Source organism: Carassius gibelio, chromosome A11, assembly GCF_023724105.1.
Source record: "Carassius gibelio isolate Cgi1373 ecotype wild population from Czech Republic chromosome A11, carGib1.2-hapl.c, whole genome shotgun sequence".
NCBI lineage: Eukaryota > Metazoa > Chordata > Actinopteri > Cypriniformes > Cyprinidae > Carassius > Carassius gibelio.
Genome location: NC_068381.1, coordinates 9,085,055 through 9,103,921, shown reverse-complemented (window position 1 = coordinate 9,103,921; position 18,867 = coordinate 9,085,055). Strand labels below are relative to the sequence as shown.

General features: G+C 36.3%; 3 protein-coding genes across 3 annotated transcripts; 2 read left to right on the top strand and 1 right to left on the bottom strand.

Moving 5' to 3' along the window:
- Positions 1-4,404: 4,404 nt before the first annotated feature.
- On the top strand, positions 4,405-8,039 carry aadacl4 (arylacetamide deacetylase-like 4). The gene is made up of 4 exons (XM_052609594.1): positions 4,405-4,619; positions 5,716-5,941; positions 6,021-6,084; positions 6,173-8,039. The coding sequence occupies exons 1-4, from the start codon at positions 4,422-4,424 to the stop codon at positions 6,954-6,956; spliced, it is 1,272 nt and encodes a 423-aa protein (XP_052465554.1). The 5' UTR covers positions 4,405-4,421; the 3' UTR covers positions 6,957-8,039.
- Positions 8,040-9,381: 1,342 nt separating this feature from the next.
- On the top strand, positions 9,382-13,685 carry cfap107 (cilia and flagella associated protein 107). Its single transcript, XM_052609593.1, has 4 exons — positions 9,382-9,768; positions 10,864-10,974; positions 12,134-12,305; positions 13,206-13,685. Exons 1-4 carry the CDS (start codon positions 9,703-9,705, stop codon positions 13,460-13,462), a joined length of 606 nt encoding a protein of 201 aa, XP_052465553.1. The 5' UTR covers positions 9,382-9,702; the 3' UTR covers positions 13,463-13,685.
- A 970-nt stretch (positions 13,686-14,655) lies between these two features.
- Positions 14,656-18,016, bottom strand: LOC128022242 (kelch domain-containing protein 7A-like). Its single transcript, XM_052609592.1, has one exon. The coding sequence runs from the start codon at positions 17,859-17,861 to the stop codon at positions 15,588-15,590; it is 2,274 nt and encodes a 757-aa protein (XP_052465552.1). The 5' UTR covers positions 17,862-18,016; the 3' UTR covers positions 14,656-15,587.
- Between the last annotated feature and the right edge of the window lie 851 nt (positions 18,017-18,867).

Below are 18,867 nucleotides of genomic sequence, written 5' to 3'. Positions count from 1 at the left end.
CTTATTTTTTGAAAAATACTTTATATTACTGTGTGTTCTATTAATGCAATCACAGTCGTCTACAGTCTCCATGTAGCTTAAATTATTCAGTGGAAGGAAGGAAGTCGACCGGAAGTTGAAGTCGGCCGGGTGCCACCATCTTGTAGCAGAATTTCACTTGCGTTAGCGTCCCATTGACCTCCCATTCATTTTGGCGTCACTTTGACAGCGAATAACTTTACATCTGAGGCATTTAAAGACTCCATTTATCAATTATTTATTTCTAAATATACACGACAATGTATAAAGGGCTCCATTACCTCCTATGTTACATTATGGCCCCGTAGAAACAGTTTTTATAAAAATAGGCTAACGATTGCGTCATAACCACTCGACTCTCTGTCGCATTACCGTACAGACAGGAGGAGAAGCTCGCAGGCAATTAACTTAATACGGCGTACTGGAGTTACATTTTAAAATACTATACAAAATAAAAATGGACAAACTGCTCTACAGAGCGCGTTTTGTAACTTTGTTGTTCTTGCTAATAAAACACTGACACGATGAACAATACATTAACATTTGATTTATTGAATAAATATTATTACATAATTTACCTTTGTAAAGAAATCTCATTGCTCTCTGCTGTCTTTACCAACAACATCTTTACCTGTGTCGGCCACCGTAGCTTCTCTAAAGGGTGGGATGAGCGGGGGACTGAGTCATTGGATGCAATTCACAACCTCACCGCAAGATGTCGCTAAAATCTACACACTGCACCTTTAAAGGGTTAGTTCACACAAATAGCTAAATTATGTCATTAATAACTTACCCTCATGTTGTTCCAAACCCGTAAGACCTCCGTTTATCTTCAGAACCCAGTTTAAGATATTTTAGATTTAGTCCGAGAGCTCTCAGTCCCTCCATTGAAGCTGTGTGTACGGTCTACTGTCCATGTCCAGAAAGGCAAGAAAAACATCAAAGTAGTCCATGTGACATCAGAGGGTCAGTTAGAATTTTTTGAAGCATCGAAAATACATTTTGGTCCAAAAATAGCAAAAACTACGACTTTATTCAGCATTGTCTTCTCTTCCGTGTCTGTTGTGAGAGAGAGTTAAAAAAAAGCAGTTTGTGATATCCGGTTCGCGAACGAATCATTCGATGTAACCGGATCTTTTTAAACCAGTTCACCAAATCGAACTGACTCATTTTAAACGGTTTGCGTCTCCAGTACGCATTAATCCACAAATGACTTAAGCTGTTCACTTTTTTAATGTGGCTGACACTCCCTCTGAGTTCAAACAAACCAATATCCCAGAGTAATTCATGCACTCAAACAGTACACTGACTGAACTGCTGTGAAGAGAGAACTGAAGATGAACACAGAGCCGAGCCAAATAATGAACAATAGACTGACTCGTTCACGAGAGACTGAGAGCTCTCGGACTAAATCTAAAATATCTTAAACTGTGTTCCAAAGATAAACGGAGGTCTTATGGGTTTGGAACAACATGAGGGTAAGTTATTAATGACATAATTTTGCTATTTGGGTGAACTAACCCTTTAAGTACATAATTTACACCAAAACAAAAGATAACATCCATCCTTTCATGTCCGAAAACATTATTTTTTGTCTTAGTATATTAAATACTAAGTATAGTATAGTATAATAAATACAAATACTAAATACTATAATAAATTCAGACAATCTCAGTACTGACTCATTATTCATCAGTTTATTTTCATGAAATGGAATGGGTACAAATGATTGTGGGCAGGGGCGTAGCCATCTTTTCAGAAGTAAGGGAGACAAAAATTACACATTATTTTAAATGTAATGTATTCCTGTGATCAAAGATGAATTTTCAGCATCATTCCTCCAGTCTTCAGTGTCACATTAATCAGAAATCATACTTAATATGCTGATTTGCTGATTATCAATATATAAAACAGATGAGTAATTTTTTTTCAGCAAAAAAAAAAAGCTTTTGCAACATTATACACTATATCATTCAAAAGCTTAGTCAGTATGTGTATATATATATATATATATATATATATATATATATATATATATATATATATATATATATATATATATTTAAATTTTAAAAAAAATATATAGAAATTAATACTTTTATTTAGCAAGGATTCTTTAAATTGATCAAAAGTGATGATAAAGACATCATTTTACAAGATATTTCTATTTCAGATAAATGCTGCTCTTCTGAAGTGTCTATTCATCAAATATACCTCAAAAAATTCTACTCAGCTGTTTCCAACATTATCATAATATATATATATATATATATATATATATATATATATATATATATATATATATATATATTAGCAGCAAATCAGTATATCAGAATTGTTTCTGAAGGATCGTGTGGCTGGAGTAATGATGGAAAAAAAAACAGCTTTGAAATCTCAATAAATTACATTTTGAAATATATTCAATTAGAAAACAGCTATTTTAAATAGGTTAGTAAAAAAAAAAAATCTAAATTTCACTGCTTTGCAGTACTTGGATCAAATAAATGCAGGCTTGGTAAACAGAAGAGACTTCTTTAAAAAAACATTAACAAGCTTACTGTTTAAAAACTTGACTGGTAGTGGATACTATAGGCAACTTCAATTTTTCTCTAATTTCTAGCTTTTAACCGGCTTAGAAATATATAACTGCTGGACAATAACAAATAATAATGATTTGTTTATATACTATAAGTTTTTATCACATAATAAGGCAGAATATTATACTGTAATAAATGCTATGTCAGTAAGCAATGCATTGTTCATATACTTTATTTATTACCTGCTGGAGATTTTTTTGGACTTGAAAAAAATAAAAAAATAAATAAAAAACAATAATTCAATGCCCCACAGTCAATTATTCCTTACTTGTTGAACTTCTAACGATTTCACATGAAAGTATGATTTAAACTACATATTTCCAGCTTGGTGAGTAATGTTTCTGTTGTTTATGTATTCTGAGGTTATTGATATTGCTATGTAGCTATTTGCGATTAGCACCTAAACGATTAATATTATACACTTGTGTTTTCTGTTTGTGTAGACATATGTTGTTTATTATGTTACTTGTGGAAATATTTGTGCAATGTTGTATTTAGTTAGTAAGCAAAGTTTATCGTAAGTCTGTGACAAGGGAGATTTTTCCAGATATCCGTATTGTATCACATGTGATAATGCCTAACAAACGTGTGATATGTGAAACATTGCTAAATATTAATTGTGAACTGTTTTGATTTTACAGTTTGACCACACACCTATGCACAATCATCCTAAACTACAAGTAAACAACAACAACCAACAAAATGTGTACGGTGTGAATAAAGGACAAAATCAAGTTCCAAGTTAATGTCACGGGTAACAGAAGGATTCCTGTAGACCAGTGCACGTCCAGAACATGGAGACCTTTGTAAATGGCTCTAAAACTCATGCAGTAAACCCAGGAGCCGTTGTGGAGATTCCAGACTGTGATTTTTGGCCTAGCCCCTGCTTCTACTGCTTAAAAGCTGAATGGAGGGCTGCTCAGACCGGACTGGGTCAAAATTCAGCCTCACAAAGACTGCTTTGTGCTATGATGCGCCTCTTAGTAATGGCCCAGCAACCTTCAGAGAAGGCTTAATGGTTGTGTGGTGGGGAGAAATAGCATGTTTAATTTAAATTTGTCCATTTCTCAATCTGTTGATCAAAAACAGGCCCAAAAATACAGATTTACGATATTGCACTATATTGTAGAAACATTATTCTGTGTTTTTATATGATTGTAAGGGTTTTATTTTATTTTGCACATTTTGCTGTAGAAATATAACAGCATGGTGATGCTGGACAAAAAGGCTTTCTCTTTTCTGTTAGAGTGTTACTGCCATCTATAGATCAAAAGTGAAAGTTCACTGAATAATTATCAGTGGTGGCCATAGCGCAAACATTGCTAGTCATAGGAGATAGTTGTATCACGTGTATTTGCATAGTAATAGGATTAAAGGAACTGAGTTTACAGTTGATGAATAAGCAGTGTTTTGTCTTCTCTTAAGCCGTGCCACCATCAATTATCTCTTATGTAAACATTCAGCCAGCATATTTTCATGTGCATTGTTGATATTACTAATTAGTTTATGTGTTATCTGGTTAGTTAGAACCTATCCAGTGGGCATTAGTCAGGGTTGGAAGATTTTTTATATAGTATACTCTGGTCAGACGTTACATTTACTTATTGTATAAATGTGTGCATTTCAATAATGTTTTTACTAGGGCTGTTACTCACAGTTACCTTGTTTCTGATGACACTGTAAAAATCAATACTTGATCTAGTTCTGTGTGAAACTTGTGGGGACTTGGCAACCCTGGCACTACTTGACCTTGTACCTCCACTATAAAGGGGAGGGAACATGTATTTTGTACACTTTTTGCTGTGCATGCAGCACGCTGGAGCAGCCATGCACACTGGAATTGCAATTCTGCTCTTTGTATGTGCAGCTTTTTTTGCTGCTTGTTGTTTATTGGTAGTTGCCCCAGTGTATTTAGAGCTGAGAAATTTAAATATCCCTCCTGGAGTCGCTAATCCTGGGAAACTACGCATGATTCATTGCGTTTATGTGGGTATAAGTGTTGTGGTGAGTGTTCATGCATTTTGTGTTGTGTTCACTGGCAAATTCAATCATCTTGGTTGATTTCCTGCTCAATTCTCATTTCTACTTCAGACTAAAAAAAATAGTAAAGCTTAGCCATATATGTCTAATATTTCAAAGGGTTTTCACATTATCCACTGAAAATGAGAATATCCAGTGAAATGGTCAGAGGTGGACATTAATGAAGTACACTTACTTGAGTATTGTACTTAAGTACACTTTTTGCGAATCTGTAATCTGTAATCTATAACTTTTACTTGGTTCAAATGTGGATGAATGGCTACATAGTTGTGCAAACACCACACACACTGCGGGAGCTGTGTGAGATCACTACCAATCGGCTTTTGTGTTTTTTTTTTTTTTTTTTTTTTAAATCAACTCACTTGTTTCACTTTTATAGGTTTTTAACATTCTAAAAGCTCTTTATTCAAAAGATAATACAGGCTAGTCAGTGTATTCAGTAGTAGCTTCAGAAGCATAAGGTATTGCAACATACAACAATAATTAGGACAATAATAAAACAGTCCGTTGACATAAAACAAGGAAATTTACTTTTAGTACTTAAGAACATTTAAAAGCAAGTATTTTATAAGTAAAAGTCTGTGTAAAGTAAAAATATTTACAACTTTAACTTGTAATAGAGTGATATTTGATCAGCACTATATGCAGTTTTACTCTCAAGTAATAGATTTGTGTACTTTGTCCACCTCTGGAAATTGTACTGTGATTCTGTTTTATATTCTGAATGTTTAAGCACAAAGGATTGTTTAATAACACAACAGTGCTCAATACAAAGTCCACCTCAGTAATTTAATAACTCTTCAGTGATGTATAATGTATTAAAACTGAGTATAGCGAGTTTAATAGAGTGTTGTTCTGTAGCCACTAGCTTGATATTCATTCCAAGGCATGATAAAGAGATATGAGCTGTTCCTCTTATCTCGGAATATGAGTAAATAATTCAAATGGCAGAGTGGACTTTGTTACCCCTGAGTGGCACATTTAATGGCACGGTGAGTATTATAAATTGGCCAATCATTGGTAACAAGTTTTTTTGTTTTTGTATTGAAACCACTTTTAGGGACACATTTTGGGGCGATTGGGGCTGTGCCATCAGATTAACTTTATACGATGCTGCAGATGCTTTATCATGGCCAGCAAAAAGCCAGTGTCCCCCGGCCTTCGTATTAAGGACTTAACCTTCAGTGGAGTTCCAGTGAGGGTGTATGAGCCTAAAACTGCCTCGGGAGAGAAAAAAAGGGGCCTGGTGTACTTTCATGGTGGTGGATGGATGTTTGGCTGCATTGGTAATGTAAACTCAAAGAAACTGTTGCAATACTTTTGTATTGATAATTTTAAAAATGTTCATGTTTTGTTCTTTCACAGATGATTACGATGAAGTTTGTCAGTATATATCTCTGGAGAGTGACACCATAGTTGTATCTGTTGGGTTAGCTGACTTTCAGCATACTCATTTTTTTTATAAATCAAGTTCAGTTTTGGCTGGTTTAATTTTCCCTCCTGTTTGCCATGTTTAGTTACCGTCTGGCCCCCGAGCACAGGTACCCTGCCCACCTGGACGACTGTGAGGTCGTGACTCGCCATTTCCTGTCAACAGCGGCAACCGATTTCGAGGTTGACCCTCACAGGGTGGCAGTTGGTGGGGACAGTGCAGGGGCGAACCTGGCAGCCGCTCTCTGCCAGAGGCTGTCAAAGACACCGGATTGTCATCTGCCATCTCCCTGTGCCCAGGTTCTCATCTACCCAGCACTACAGATGGCAGATTTCCACCTGCCCTCATACCAGCAGAACCACTCTGTGCCCATATTGTTCAGAGGCAGAGCGGCGTTCTATTTCTTACAGTACCTCAATGGGAATACTTCTGTGAGCCAGCAGATTCTGGAAGGCAAGCATGTTCCTGTCGAGCTAAAACTTCGCTTTAAGAAATGGCTGGATCCAGATAATCTTCCACCTCAGTTTAGAAAGGGAGCAAGAAGTCCGCAGGTTATTCCAAGCCATGACCGTGATGTCTATCACATCATCAAACAAGGGCTGGATCCAGAGATCTCCCCTTTACTAGCCGAGGATGATGTTATTCGCCTTGCGCCACCCACCTTCATCTTGACCTGTGAGTTCGATGTGCTGAGGGATGATGGCATTCTGTTCCGCAAGCGACTGAAGGATGCAGGAGTGGAAGTCACGTGGGAACATCTATCTGATGGCTTCCACGGGATCATCAGTTTCTTCAACCAGGGCTGGTTGACATTTCAATCTTCTCAAAGGGGTATGGACAGCATTGTAAGATATATAAGGACTCTCTGACTGAGAAGTCAGAAGATTTGTCAGAATGGCTTGGAACATAGCCTGTAAGAAATATAGCAATCCGATCACTTTCCCATTTGTTTTAAAGAAGAGTTATAAGGTTGTTAAAGATTTGCCAAAAAAATACAGAGACTGGCAACCAGGTAAAGCAAGAATGATAATTCTACAAAATTGAGGAATTTGATAGAATGTTTGAATTTCAATTGATTAAATGAATTTAGAGTTTCTTCTCAACAGATGATCTAAACTCTAAGTTAAAGTTATTCATAATACGTTGAACTTCGTTGAACAACATCTTTAAATCATAGTCTATAATTCACAATGCATCATGGGATTGTAGTTCTTTTTTGTATAATTTTCAAATACTTTTTGTTTTTGCATAAAAAAAGTCAAGGTTTGTAATGTTGTGATTCACCTCGTAGCTGGTGGGTTTGTTTCATGGCTTATTAAATATGTTAAAAGTACCTATAGGAAAAAAAGAATAGAAAAATAATTCTAGAAATGAGGCTGCTAAAAAAAGATCTTTACTGATTTTCTCCTTAAAGAATCATTGTCATTCAGCAATATTCTGCGAATAATAGCAAGAAAGATTATTATATATATATATATATATATATATATATATATATATATATATATATATATGTATTTTATTGTTTTGACTGATGTGTTAAACTGTGTTTGTAATGTACAAACAATGCTCAATTTGTCAATTGAATCATGATTGATATTCCAGTGTGTGACACTTAAAATACCTCCCACATCGCACTTCCCTTGTACAGCCTCATTTGTAGGAGACTGCAGTCTTTCCTTTGGTGCTAATTATCATCATTGAGAGTGTAAGTCATTTGCATGGTGAATTTAAAGGAATCTGATGAGCCTTCTTTCTTGCAGCTGCTCTCATAGAGGGTAATATTCGGGTTAAAGAATTAAAACCTCCACTATTTTAAATGGATTTTTAACAATAATTGACAAATCTTTAAAGACAGGCCTGCTGTGAGCTGATTGTTAATGCTTTATTAAACCAATCTGTTCATATTAATTTGACTTTTGACTATTTTTTTTAATAAACAAGTTTTATAGTGGAATTCGTGGTTAAAAACTACATTACATTACGAATCATATTAGTAACCATGTGTTTTTTTTCGTTGTTGTTGATTTTTTGGCATATTGATAACCATTTGTTTAACCACAGTTTTACTACAAATACATGGTTAAACTAGTTAATGTAGCAAAACCATGGTTAATTTGTGGTTACCATGCATGGTTTAACTAGTACAATGGCGCTAAAGGCCCACCTTAAGAAGAAATGTGCCATTCACTGTGCCTAAAATTTATTATTGCAGAAAAATATATACATTGTATTGAACATTAATGGAGCAACAGATTTACTGTGAAAATAAATCAGTCAAGTTATTTATTTTGTGTAAAGGCTCACCAGCATGGAGTAAAAGGCACACGTTGTTGATACAAATATCAGCTAAAAAATATATATATATATATATATATATATATATATATATATATATTTACAATTTTCTGCTTATTTTGAAAAATAAAATAATTTTATTTCAGTAAGTATACTTTCATTAAAATGTTAATATATATACAAATATATTTAATAAGTAAACTTTTCATAAGTAAATATTCAGAAAGTACTGAAGGAGATCCAATAATAATTGTATAAAAATTTACAGTAGTAACAACAAATTATATTTTATTATATGATATGATTAATTTCATATTTTTAAATATGATGGTTTCGTTCTAAGCATGATGATTATCTCTAAAATGGACAACCAACATAATATGCTATTTACTATCTTAATCTAACCATGTAAAAAAAAAAATAAAGGAAATAGTCAGCCATCTATTAATTATCATGTAAATTACTGTGCGCCTTTAGTCCCAACATACATACATACATATATATATATATATATATATATATATATATATATATATATATATATATATATATATATATATATATATATATATATATATACATACATACATACATACATACATACATATATATATATATATATATATATATATATATATATATATATATATATATATATATATTATTTCGTCTATATTTAAAAACAGTTGCTTTAATTATCTTAAAACTGAAAATCATAAAGAAGAAATGTGTCTCAAAATATATACATTCATTTTAACGATTTTAATTTGCTGCTTAAATCTACAACATTAATATATAGATCAAGTAAGCATATAAATTCGGGTCAACTTTACGGGTCAAGGATCGAACAAAAATACATGTGCATCTTGAAGAAAGTATTGGAAAGTGCTACGCCACGTTGTGGTTTAAAAGAAGTAAATATCAAAGGCGCCTTTAACCCCCATGTACCCTAACCAATTTTTTTTTTTTTTTTTTGTAAAACCATGGTTCATTTTCGTTGGGACTCAATGCAGGCTCGTAAGGAATGTTTAACTGACCGTGGATAAATTAGGAAAAACGTCGTCTGTCAGTAAAAAAATATTGCACAGCTAGTGAGACAGACTGTGAGGACTTCAGAACATTAGAGCTCTTCCGGACCCACTTCACCAGCATCTAGACAGCATTTGAATAACAACAACAACAACGAACAACGAACAACAACAATAATAATAATGATTATTTACTTGCAAAAAGGCGATGCTCACTTCCGTTTTGGTGTATCCATGGAAACAGAGCTTCTAGACGATCACCTGCGTAAACTGCTCTGCTGCTTTAAGGATGAGTCAACTTGGCAAATACAGCGACAAAGTACTCATTGGTAACTGGGCGGAGGAGAGATTACATGTAGGTATATGTGTGACTATATCAGTATAAATGTAGCCTTATTTTGAATTCACAAAAATAATCGAGTTGTGTGGATTTCTAGACTTGTGATCTCGACATCAAAGTTGTTTTAGCGTTATCACGACTTTACTTTTTTTTCGTGATTTCGCATAACAAAAGTTGTTTTATGATTTGGTTTGTTGTGATTTCGACAGAAAAGTGTCTTCAGGAATCGGCTTAAAACCACTATTATAGATCAGTGCTTAAAACCCATCTCTTTTTTTATTTGACCCTCTAACTTTAACACTCATTATTCTAATTCTATTCTTAAAAAATTCTAACTACCTTTCTAATCTTTTTGTATTCTGTTTTCTTTTCATTTATTATGCAATTGTGTGTGTGTGTGTGAAGACCTCTAACACTAGCTTGCTCTATTCTTTTTTTTATTCTATCCGTTTTGTTTTTATTTATTATATTATTTAAAAACCCATGCTTGTTATAGCACTTATATATCATTGCTCTTTTTGTTTTTTGTTGTATTGCTTCCACTGTCCTCATTTGTAAGTCGCTTTGGTAAAAGCGTCTACTAAATGAATAAATGTAAATGTAAAAATGTTTTTTATTTCACAAATATTACTGATTGATTTTGAAACAAAATTCACACACAACCGATCGACATATAAACCATGGTATTTACTTTTTTAATAATGTTGTGAATATTTCAACAGTATCCAACAATATTGAATTCAGAGTTGCTGATTTATTTCAATATTGCATTAAAAATGTGTTTTTAGCTTCTAACATATATTGGTGATTATTATTTAGGCACAGTTCCTAATGGCTCTTGTTTTGAGTAATTAACACACTGCTTAAGTACATGTTTATACCCTGAACGGAGTGCAGTTCTATGCAAAAGTGATTATCACTGCTGATCAGCGAGGTCAGCACAGACTGGAGGCAGACAAATGGGATTGATGCAAGTCATTCTGCAGTCCCCTAGTCAGAAACAGACCTGAGAGAGTACATCTGCGATCAATAATGGACCGCAAGCTCTGCTGAGCATGGCATTTGTTTGCTGAGTGTTTCTGTCTTTCTTATATGTGTGTGGTGAGACAGTTCACTAGGGATTGCAAGACAGCGAACAGCAGCTACAGGGTGGACTACACGCCCCACAGGTCACACAGGCCCAATGTTGTCATGTGCAAAAGGCCTCTTCGCAGCTCAGAGGTTTGGGACACACTCATCAATTCACGCATCATTTACCGAACATCAAACACACCAGTGAGCAAATCATGTTAGGTTTTGATAATGGACGACAGGCATACATAGATGTGAAACATGTTATTAAACTTCTTATGCATCTGCTTGGAGTTCTGATCTTTCATTGTAAAACTAATAAAAGAATATTTGTCAATAGGCCTACTTTGTCAATTGTCAAAACAATACTTCATTGTTTTCTAATCTCTTCAAGTATTTAAAAATGAAAATGAGTTTTGACTTTTAAACTAAGTTGCAAAAACAGTGGGAATTGAGGGAAACAATTCTTAGCATGCTAATATATACCGTATTTTTCGGACTATAAGTCGCATTTATTTAGAACCAAGAACCAAGAGAAAACATTACCATTTACAGCCGCGAGAGGGCGCTCTATGCTGCTAAGTGTAGGCTACAGGAGCACTGAGCAGCATCTCTGGCAGCATAGAGCGCCCTCTGGCGGCTGTAGACGGTAATGTTTTCTCTTGGTTCATTTCTCTTGGTTCATGTCAAATTAATTTTGATAAATAAGTCGCACCTGACTATAGGTCGCAGGACCAGACTTATAGTCTGGAAAATACGGTATAGTGTTGTATTTTAGCCCTTTTTTTTTGATTGTAGAGAAAATGTGGACTTATAAAAAAACAAAAAAAAAAAACAATACTTATTAACATTGATACATATTACTGTAATATTGGCACAGTATTTAATTTGGAGGCTATTTTTAAAGATAATATATGGGTTCTAACTATTGAAAACAATTGCTCACAAAAAAGAAAAAAAGAAAAAAAGATAATAATAATAATAAAATATATATCTTTTTTATTTGGTGACTTTCATGTAGTATAATAGAGAGCTGCAGTGTATTTTTCTAGACCAACCTGGAAGTTAGCATCACTCTGGTTCCCTCAAAAAAAGGGGGTTTTCCATAGACCTTTGGATTATTGCAGAAAAAAACAAGCTCTGTCACCAACAAAAGTTTATGCCTCTTACACGCTCTTAGTTTATATATATATAAAAAACTTTCAAGCCATATTATAAACCATGTATGTTCAGTTGTGCAATGTGAATGATCCATTCTGTCCTTCCCTGGTCTGATAAACCATGTCTGTGGGTTTAATCCATGCTTTAGGGTCTTCCCATAAGGCAGTTATTTTCTCATCATGACGTCCCCTCCTCCCACTGTCTGGTGACACTCTATGATGAGTCGTACGGGCGGCAGGCCTCCTCTCTGCCCGCACTGCACTCCTGGAACTCTTTCAAACTGGCTGGGGTCCCAGAGAGGTCAGATCACCCAATCCAAGGTATTAAGCATTCCCTTGTCTCCAGATGGGTTTTAACGCAATTAAGTCTGCATTTATTAATGATGGAGAACATCCCTGTAAATAATTATGGATATCAGTTATATGAACACATTGGCTTTTACTGTCCATAAAAAGTGTCTTTATTTATTATTTTATTTGAGCATAGCCAGAAAAGGACTGCAGCAAACATGAATGAGAAATTGATGTCTGTTATTTGCCGGTGGGTGATTTAAATTAATAGTTCACTCAAAAATTTAAATTGTCATAATTTACTCACTGTCATATTGTTCAATACCAATATGATTTAATTTCTGTTTTATGATAAAAAAGACAAAGAAATTAATAATTCTTACGATTCATATCATAGCTTTGAATGAGGAAAACATGGTAAATCACTCAAAACGGCCTCTGTTCTCATGCAAGCTTATTAGAAATGTAGCAATGCCTGATTGATAAACAGATATTTTTTAATCAGAGGAAGTTTTTTTTTTTTCTCAGTTTTTTGAGTTAACTTCATTTAATGCTAATACATTTTTTTCTAGTGTAAAAAAATTACAAGTAAGCCATTCATAGGCTGATTTTGGTATGTTCTTTTATAGTTTTATTCATATTTATAATTCATTCTAGTAATTCTAGTGCTTCAGCACAATTTTTAGTTTTCTAATCTTCATTTATATTTTTTCATATAATATTTACAGCTTTATTTAAAACGAACAAAAATGTGTTAATAGTTTTTGTTAATGATAATAACCCAGTTCCCTCTGCGGTCTTATCAGTATTGCTCTTTACTGTTGCAATGCTAGTGGCACAGAAACTCCACACCATCTATTTGAACATGTTCCTTTTGTGATGTCTCTCATTGTTCCTCTTTCTCTGCCTCCCTCTGTTTCTTACACGCAGGCCCTCCTACTAATTTCGGCTTGGCAGAATCCTTGCGGGCTCGAATGGAACAACAGCGGGCAGTTGTGCCCACACTTAGTGAGTATAGGGCTTCATACCCTCTGCACCCCATCAGTGCCTTCTGTTATTCTCGTCACGTCAGCTTGCCCAAGCGCTTCTCCAGCAGTCAGCACCCTGCCAAGCACAGCAACGCGAACCTGGCACTGAAACACAGACCCTGCAGGCAGGTCTCCACTAATCCAGCTAGCTTGCTGTGACCCTTGCCCCTTGTTTCAACACCTTCAGCCCTCCAGTACCACACATACTGGCCTCAGCCTGGGGAGAGGGCTTGGCATACCTTGTTTTACTGATCAATAGCACATAAAACAAAAGGAACAGAAGCAGTCCACTGTGTTTGCAGAAAGTCAAATAAAATATATACACTGCAATGTTGTCAAAAAGTCTAATATCACTAGTCCAAATACTTTTACCATTTAATGCATTAGTTTTATATTATATCATATTATCAGCATTTTATTTAAAGGGAAAAGCAGCAACTGACAGCAGTACTTGAGCTGCATTTACTCCAGTGTGTAAAACCTGATGATCATGTTGTCCAGCATGATTAGAGCTCTTCTGACTTCACACGGTCTAAAACTTTTAAACCCCACTGAAATAATAATAGTCTATAAATATTTGAGCTTTACAGGTAAATCCATCAGTCAGCCTGTGTTCTTTCCATGTTTACTACAAGTTGGTGTTTATCTGCAGGTCACATTAGTGAGTGAGAGAGAAAACAGTGTTTTCAAAAAAAAAAAAAAAAAAAAAAAAAACGACATTTTTTTTTTAACGATATGTCATGTACATTGCACTAAAATAGCATTGAATCAACAGTTCATTTAGACCACGGTGCTAGTTCAGATAGCCGAGTCATTCATTGGCATACTTTAAGGGGACTTTCATAACTCCCATCCCATTATGTGTTTAATTATGTTGAATCAAAGTGTTTAATTACAAGGAATTGGGCACTATATTTTACATATAACCATCTGTTCACACCTCTCCTGCCGTGTAGATTATATCCCACTGTGTTCCTCTGTTAGCCTTTGGAACATTCCAGCTCTGTGTCATTTTGCACTTGTGTCACTGACTTTTTGTGTGCTGAATTAGTTCTTTTGAGATTCCATCAGACCTCAAGATCTCCCCCACATGATGGTGCTAGAGTTACACATGGAGATAAATGATACATCACAGGGAATTGCATCACAGCACACACTCCTCTGCATGCCTGTTTTCTTTGATCGCATATGCATAAGCGATTGTCACGGTGATTGTATACTTTCATTAACATAAATTGATTATGTGATTGTTTTGCTTTTAATTAAGATCCTGGTCACACAAACGCCTCTTGCTGCAAACACACATTTTGTCAGAACTCATTATATATTAAAGTCTAACACAAGAACCAAGACTCACTTATAATGGATGAGAATTTTATTCCCTGTTCTCCAGAAGATAGAGAGAAAAGTTACATGAAGAGAAAAAAAAACATTAGATTCTTATATCCTTACCCCCATTAAGTCATTAGTTCTCTCTATATTGTTTAATGGAATACACAAAGTGAAGAAATGTTTCTGCTGGGCTCCCCAAAGTGCTCATGTGATGTTAAATAGTTTTTGCAAAGAACCACACAGGGTTAAAATAAAATGCTTGGAGAAATTAGAGAAGCTTCACTAGTAGAACCATTGACCTGAAAGGAATCACATTCTTGTAGCAAGATGACAAAATTTGTGGAAATGTCATGCTTTTTAAAAATATTTTTTGCAAAATATAATATGACAAATAGATTTGCATTTTATATAAAAAAAATCTGCTGCTTTCATGTAAGATTAATTGTGTGATATGCAGAGAAACAGCTCCAAATATGCAAAAAGGAAAGAAAAAAAGCTTTGAGTATAATTAGAGAGCATATATAAACTGTACTAATGGCAGCAATTCATATTTTGTTTATGATGCCAGCTCTACAACTGCAGTTCGGCTTTATTCTACACGCAGTATTGATTGGTTAACATTATCCACACAGTGTTTTCAAAAATGGTATATTTACTGAAACATTTTAAGCACTTGCACAAGACGTTTCCAGGATTTAAAGGTTGATTTAGACATCAGAGTGGTTTGAAGGCCTAAACGTACAAATAGCATCCACTTTGACAGCAGATTTATTTATCAGTAAGTGCTGTGTAATTGTGATCTAGCTGTACAATAATTGGATGTAATAGCCTTGATATTTAATCTCAATTGCCACTAATTAAGAAAAGGTACATTCCTTGAACATGTGCATAATATGGTCTCGAGTGTTTGTTCTGACCAGACAACCTTTTACTTGAAAGATTTGACATTTTTTTAAACACAAGTTTGTTGAGTGGTTCTGTCGGGAAGCACAAGGACAAACGGAAACAAAATACCTTTAGCCGGAGATAGCACTTTCAAATCCTGTGCAACAAAGCTCGGCGATACCTCATCTGCAAGGAACCTCAAGGTAAACTGACGGCTCACACAGTAGATAATATTGTCCATAGTCACACACTGAAAGGCTGTGCAATGTGGGAGGCGTAATGAAGAGCATTCGTACCATAGTCGGGCCACTGCGTGAAAACGATACACACTGATGCCCAGGGGACTGACGTCAAAACGGTACAGGAAGTTCTTCACCGCCACCATTTCTGTGGTCTTGTCCTTACTGCCCACAGTCATGCTCTCTCGCCATGTGTTGGTCTTGGGATTATAGCGCAAGAGGGTGTATCTCAATGTGCCCCCTGCAACAAACAGTTCACCATTGCAGGCTGTGGCCTTGTGAGCTACGGCGAATGTCTCATTAGGAAGAGGTGCCACAAAGGTCCATCGGTTTGTCCTGGGGTCGTAGCGCTCAACTGTTGATAGGCATTCACCTCCAATGGCATAAAGATGGCCCTGCAGTGCCACGAGTTTGCAGTGAGGCCTTGCCTCATTCATGGGGCTTATTTCACTCCAAATTGAAGTCACTGGGTTGTAACGGTACACTTTCTTTGAAGGGGTCGCTTCACGGTTTGAGCCTTGGAAACCCACAGCGATAAACAGATAATTATCCATGGTGCACATGGCACAACCTTTAGATAACACTTCCTGGGGAATGTGGGTGTGAAGGTGCCACGTGTCCTTATAATCATCGTAGTAGTAAATACTGGATGACTTAACTGATTCAGACTCTAAATACATAGACTGTGACGGACGTCTACTCCAATCTGGGGAATCCATATCTGCGACCACTAACCACTTCCTTCCTCTCATGCGTTGTGTTTGGATATGATCACGCTCTCCCGCTTTCAGCCAGCCAAAGAGGCCTGGGTCTCTGAGGACCTCAAGGTAATTATCAGACATGACACGGAGAGCAGCTTGCTGAAGGGCAGTGTGACCGTGTTTTTTAGCAAGTGTTAAAGCCTCCAAGCAGTTGCCTAAATCAAGCTTCCCTACTAGACTCTCGAGTTCTGCATTCCCCATGTTCTCTGGAAAGTGTAAGAATTTTGCTCCGGCAACAGTTTTGACTTGAGGTTCCTCTGGCATTTCCAGGTTTGCTATATCAGAGTCTAATGGGCTTGAAGGGAGGTCATTGGGTTGTGCTGGAGAACAGCTGTGAGGTGTCAAAGCCCTTTGTGTAGGCAAGGGGATTGGAAGCTCTGAGTCACTAGCAGCAGTGAGATAGCTGTCCTGACGGATGACTGCTTGCCTGCTGTACCTCTCAGTCTCTGGTTTGAATGTTGAGGGAGGCTCATTAGAAATTTGTGGGGCAATTTCCAGATCTCTAATTATGAAACTAGGCGGTTGTGGACTTGGCGATCGGGAGCAGTCTTTAAAGCCAGGTAAATCCAATGATTGTGAAGTGCTGTTTCCGTTTTGACCATAGACTGGACTGACAGACCGGGTGGGGCTTAAATCTGAGATGAAATGTGATGAGGACTCCACATAGTACTCATAGATCTTTCCATGGATGCCCTTTTTACAACTCCCTGGACCATCCAAGATTAGGTCAGCGTTCTCTACTTTGATTTCTGCCTTTGACTGAAAACTTGAGAACATACCCTGGTGACCAACATCCTGCCTCAGCTGCCTGCCAACACCTGTGGCACCTTCTAGCTTCTTCATTAGAACTGGGGATCGGCGACCACTTGGAATTCCTGGACCTGTTTCGGTCACACCAGGAAGTTGTAAGGTCAACTTTGGTTTGTCACTCTTTGCCTCAATTATATCCTCAATTATGTTGCCTTTACCTGCAGGCTCCTCCTTTACACAATTGTCCAAGCCCGTAGTTTCAGGCTGACCCCTTTTCAAGGCAGAATTGGCATTTTTAAGGCTTTCTTGCAAGGGTTTCTCTGAAGATTCTTGAAAATGATTTTCTCTGTCAGACTCCTCCTTTGCAGCTTTGCTCTGTGGTTCTTGCTCAGTATTGCAGGCACTGTAGCTTCCTCGGGTTGCTTGCACATCCCTTTGTTGAATGCTTTCACGACTCTGCCGTCTGTTTCGTGCCCTGGAGTTGTAGAATCTGAAAACCAAGGAGACAAATATAATGGTGGCCACCGATAGAGTCAGTTTGCCTAGGAGCTGCATGTCAAAGTGCATTCCAAGCAATTCAGCAAGTGGCATCTCTGTAGCGAAATCTATAGTGGTACACTGGACATTGGGTTTTATTTGAAGCCTCTTCCCTAGCGTATTCCAGCCTGTGTAGTTTGTAGTTTAGTATCTGCGAGCAGAAGCACACTGTCAGCTGTCTCTTCTCCCACAGGATGACTAAAAACCTGATATGTACAACAAGAGCATTTGCATCCTGTGTTCTCAGAGGGCGGGGACCAGTATCATTCCACCTGGTGCAGGTGATCACTATGAAAACACATGACACCAGGGATTTGGAGGTTATATAACCCTTTAGTTTCTTCAAAGAACTAACATTTTATTGACATATATTTATTTTCTATATAACTAAGATTTGTAGCAAATTAGCTTACACACAGGTGACATTTTTCCAGTGCAGAGAAAGCACAAACTTACTAAACAAAACAAGACATGCACATTTCATTACGAATGAAAAAATGACTATGTGTTTCTGCCAGATTATTTTGTTTTAATCGATGAGATGTCTATTTAACTATGAAAACAGCTAACATACCCTGGCTATTGCAAACACAGCTGTTGAGAATGGTGAAAGTAATTTACTTAAGAGGTGGAGATATGGCTGATAGACTATATAAATTACAAACATAAGACTATATGAACAGGATGCTGCTGTTTGCACAGTAAATGCTGAGGATCAAAGTTCTTTCCCATGAATGCATGACAACATTGTTGTTGATTAGCAAGGCTTTGAGAGATGATATGAGGTAGCTTTGCATTTGCCAAAGGCATTATTTGCATACCCTTAAAAAAGAACACTGTTTTAAATGTAAGATGTCATAACCTTGTAAGGCTAACAGCTGTAATTTGACTGACTTACCATCAGAGAAAATTATCAGAACAGCCATAAACACTTTGCTGAATGGTTTCTTTTTTTGACACAGACATTGTTTTGCAATGTGATAGCCGTCTTATAGCTGCACTGAGGAAACCTAAACCAGCAAGCATGCTTACTCCTGAATAATTGACAGATGTGTCACAA

Excerpts from the sequence above, each read along its gene's own strand:
- aadacl4 (XM_052609594.1), top strand. The coding sequence starts at position 4,422 with ATGCAGCACGCTGGAGCAGCCATGCACACTGGAATTGCAATTCTGCTC. Across the intron at positions 4,620-5,715 it reads ATGTGGGTATAAGTGTTGTG|GGACACATTTTGGGGCGATT; the intron begins GTGAGTGTTCAT and ends AACCACTTTTAG. Across the intron at positions 5,942-6,020 it reads ATGGATGTTTGGCTGCATTG|ATGATTACGATGAAGTTTGT; the intron begins GTAATGTAAACT and ends GTTCTTTCACAG.
- cfap107 (XM_052609593.1), top strand. The coding sequence starts at position 9,703 with ATGAGTCAACTTGGCAAATACAGCGACAAAGTACTCATTGGTAACTGG. Across the intron at positions 9,769-10,863 it reads GGGCGGAGGAGAGATTACAT|TTCACTAGGGATTGCAAGAC; the intron begins GTAGGTATATGT and ends GTGGTGAGACAG. Across the intron at positions 10,975-12,133 it reads GGCCTCTTCGCAGCTCAGAG|GGTCTTCCCATAAGGCAGTT; the intron begins GTTTGGGACACA and ends TCCATGCTTTAG.
- LOC128022242 (XM_052609592.1), bottom strand. The coding sequence starts at position 17,861 with ATGCCACTTGCTGAATTGCTTGGAATGCACTTTGACATGCAGCTCCTA.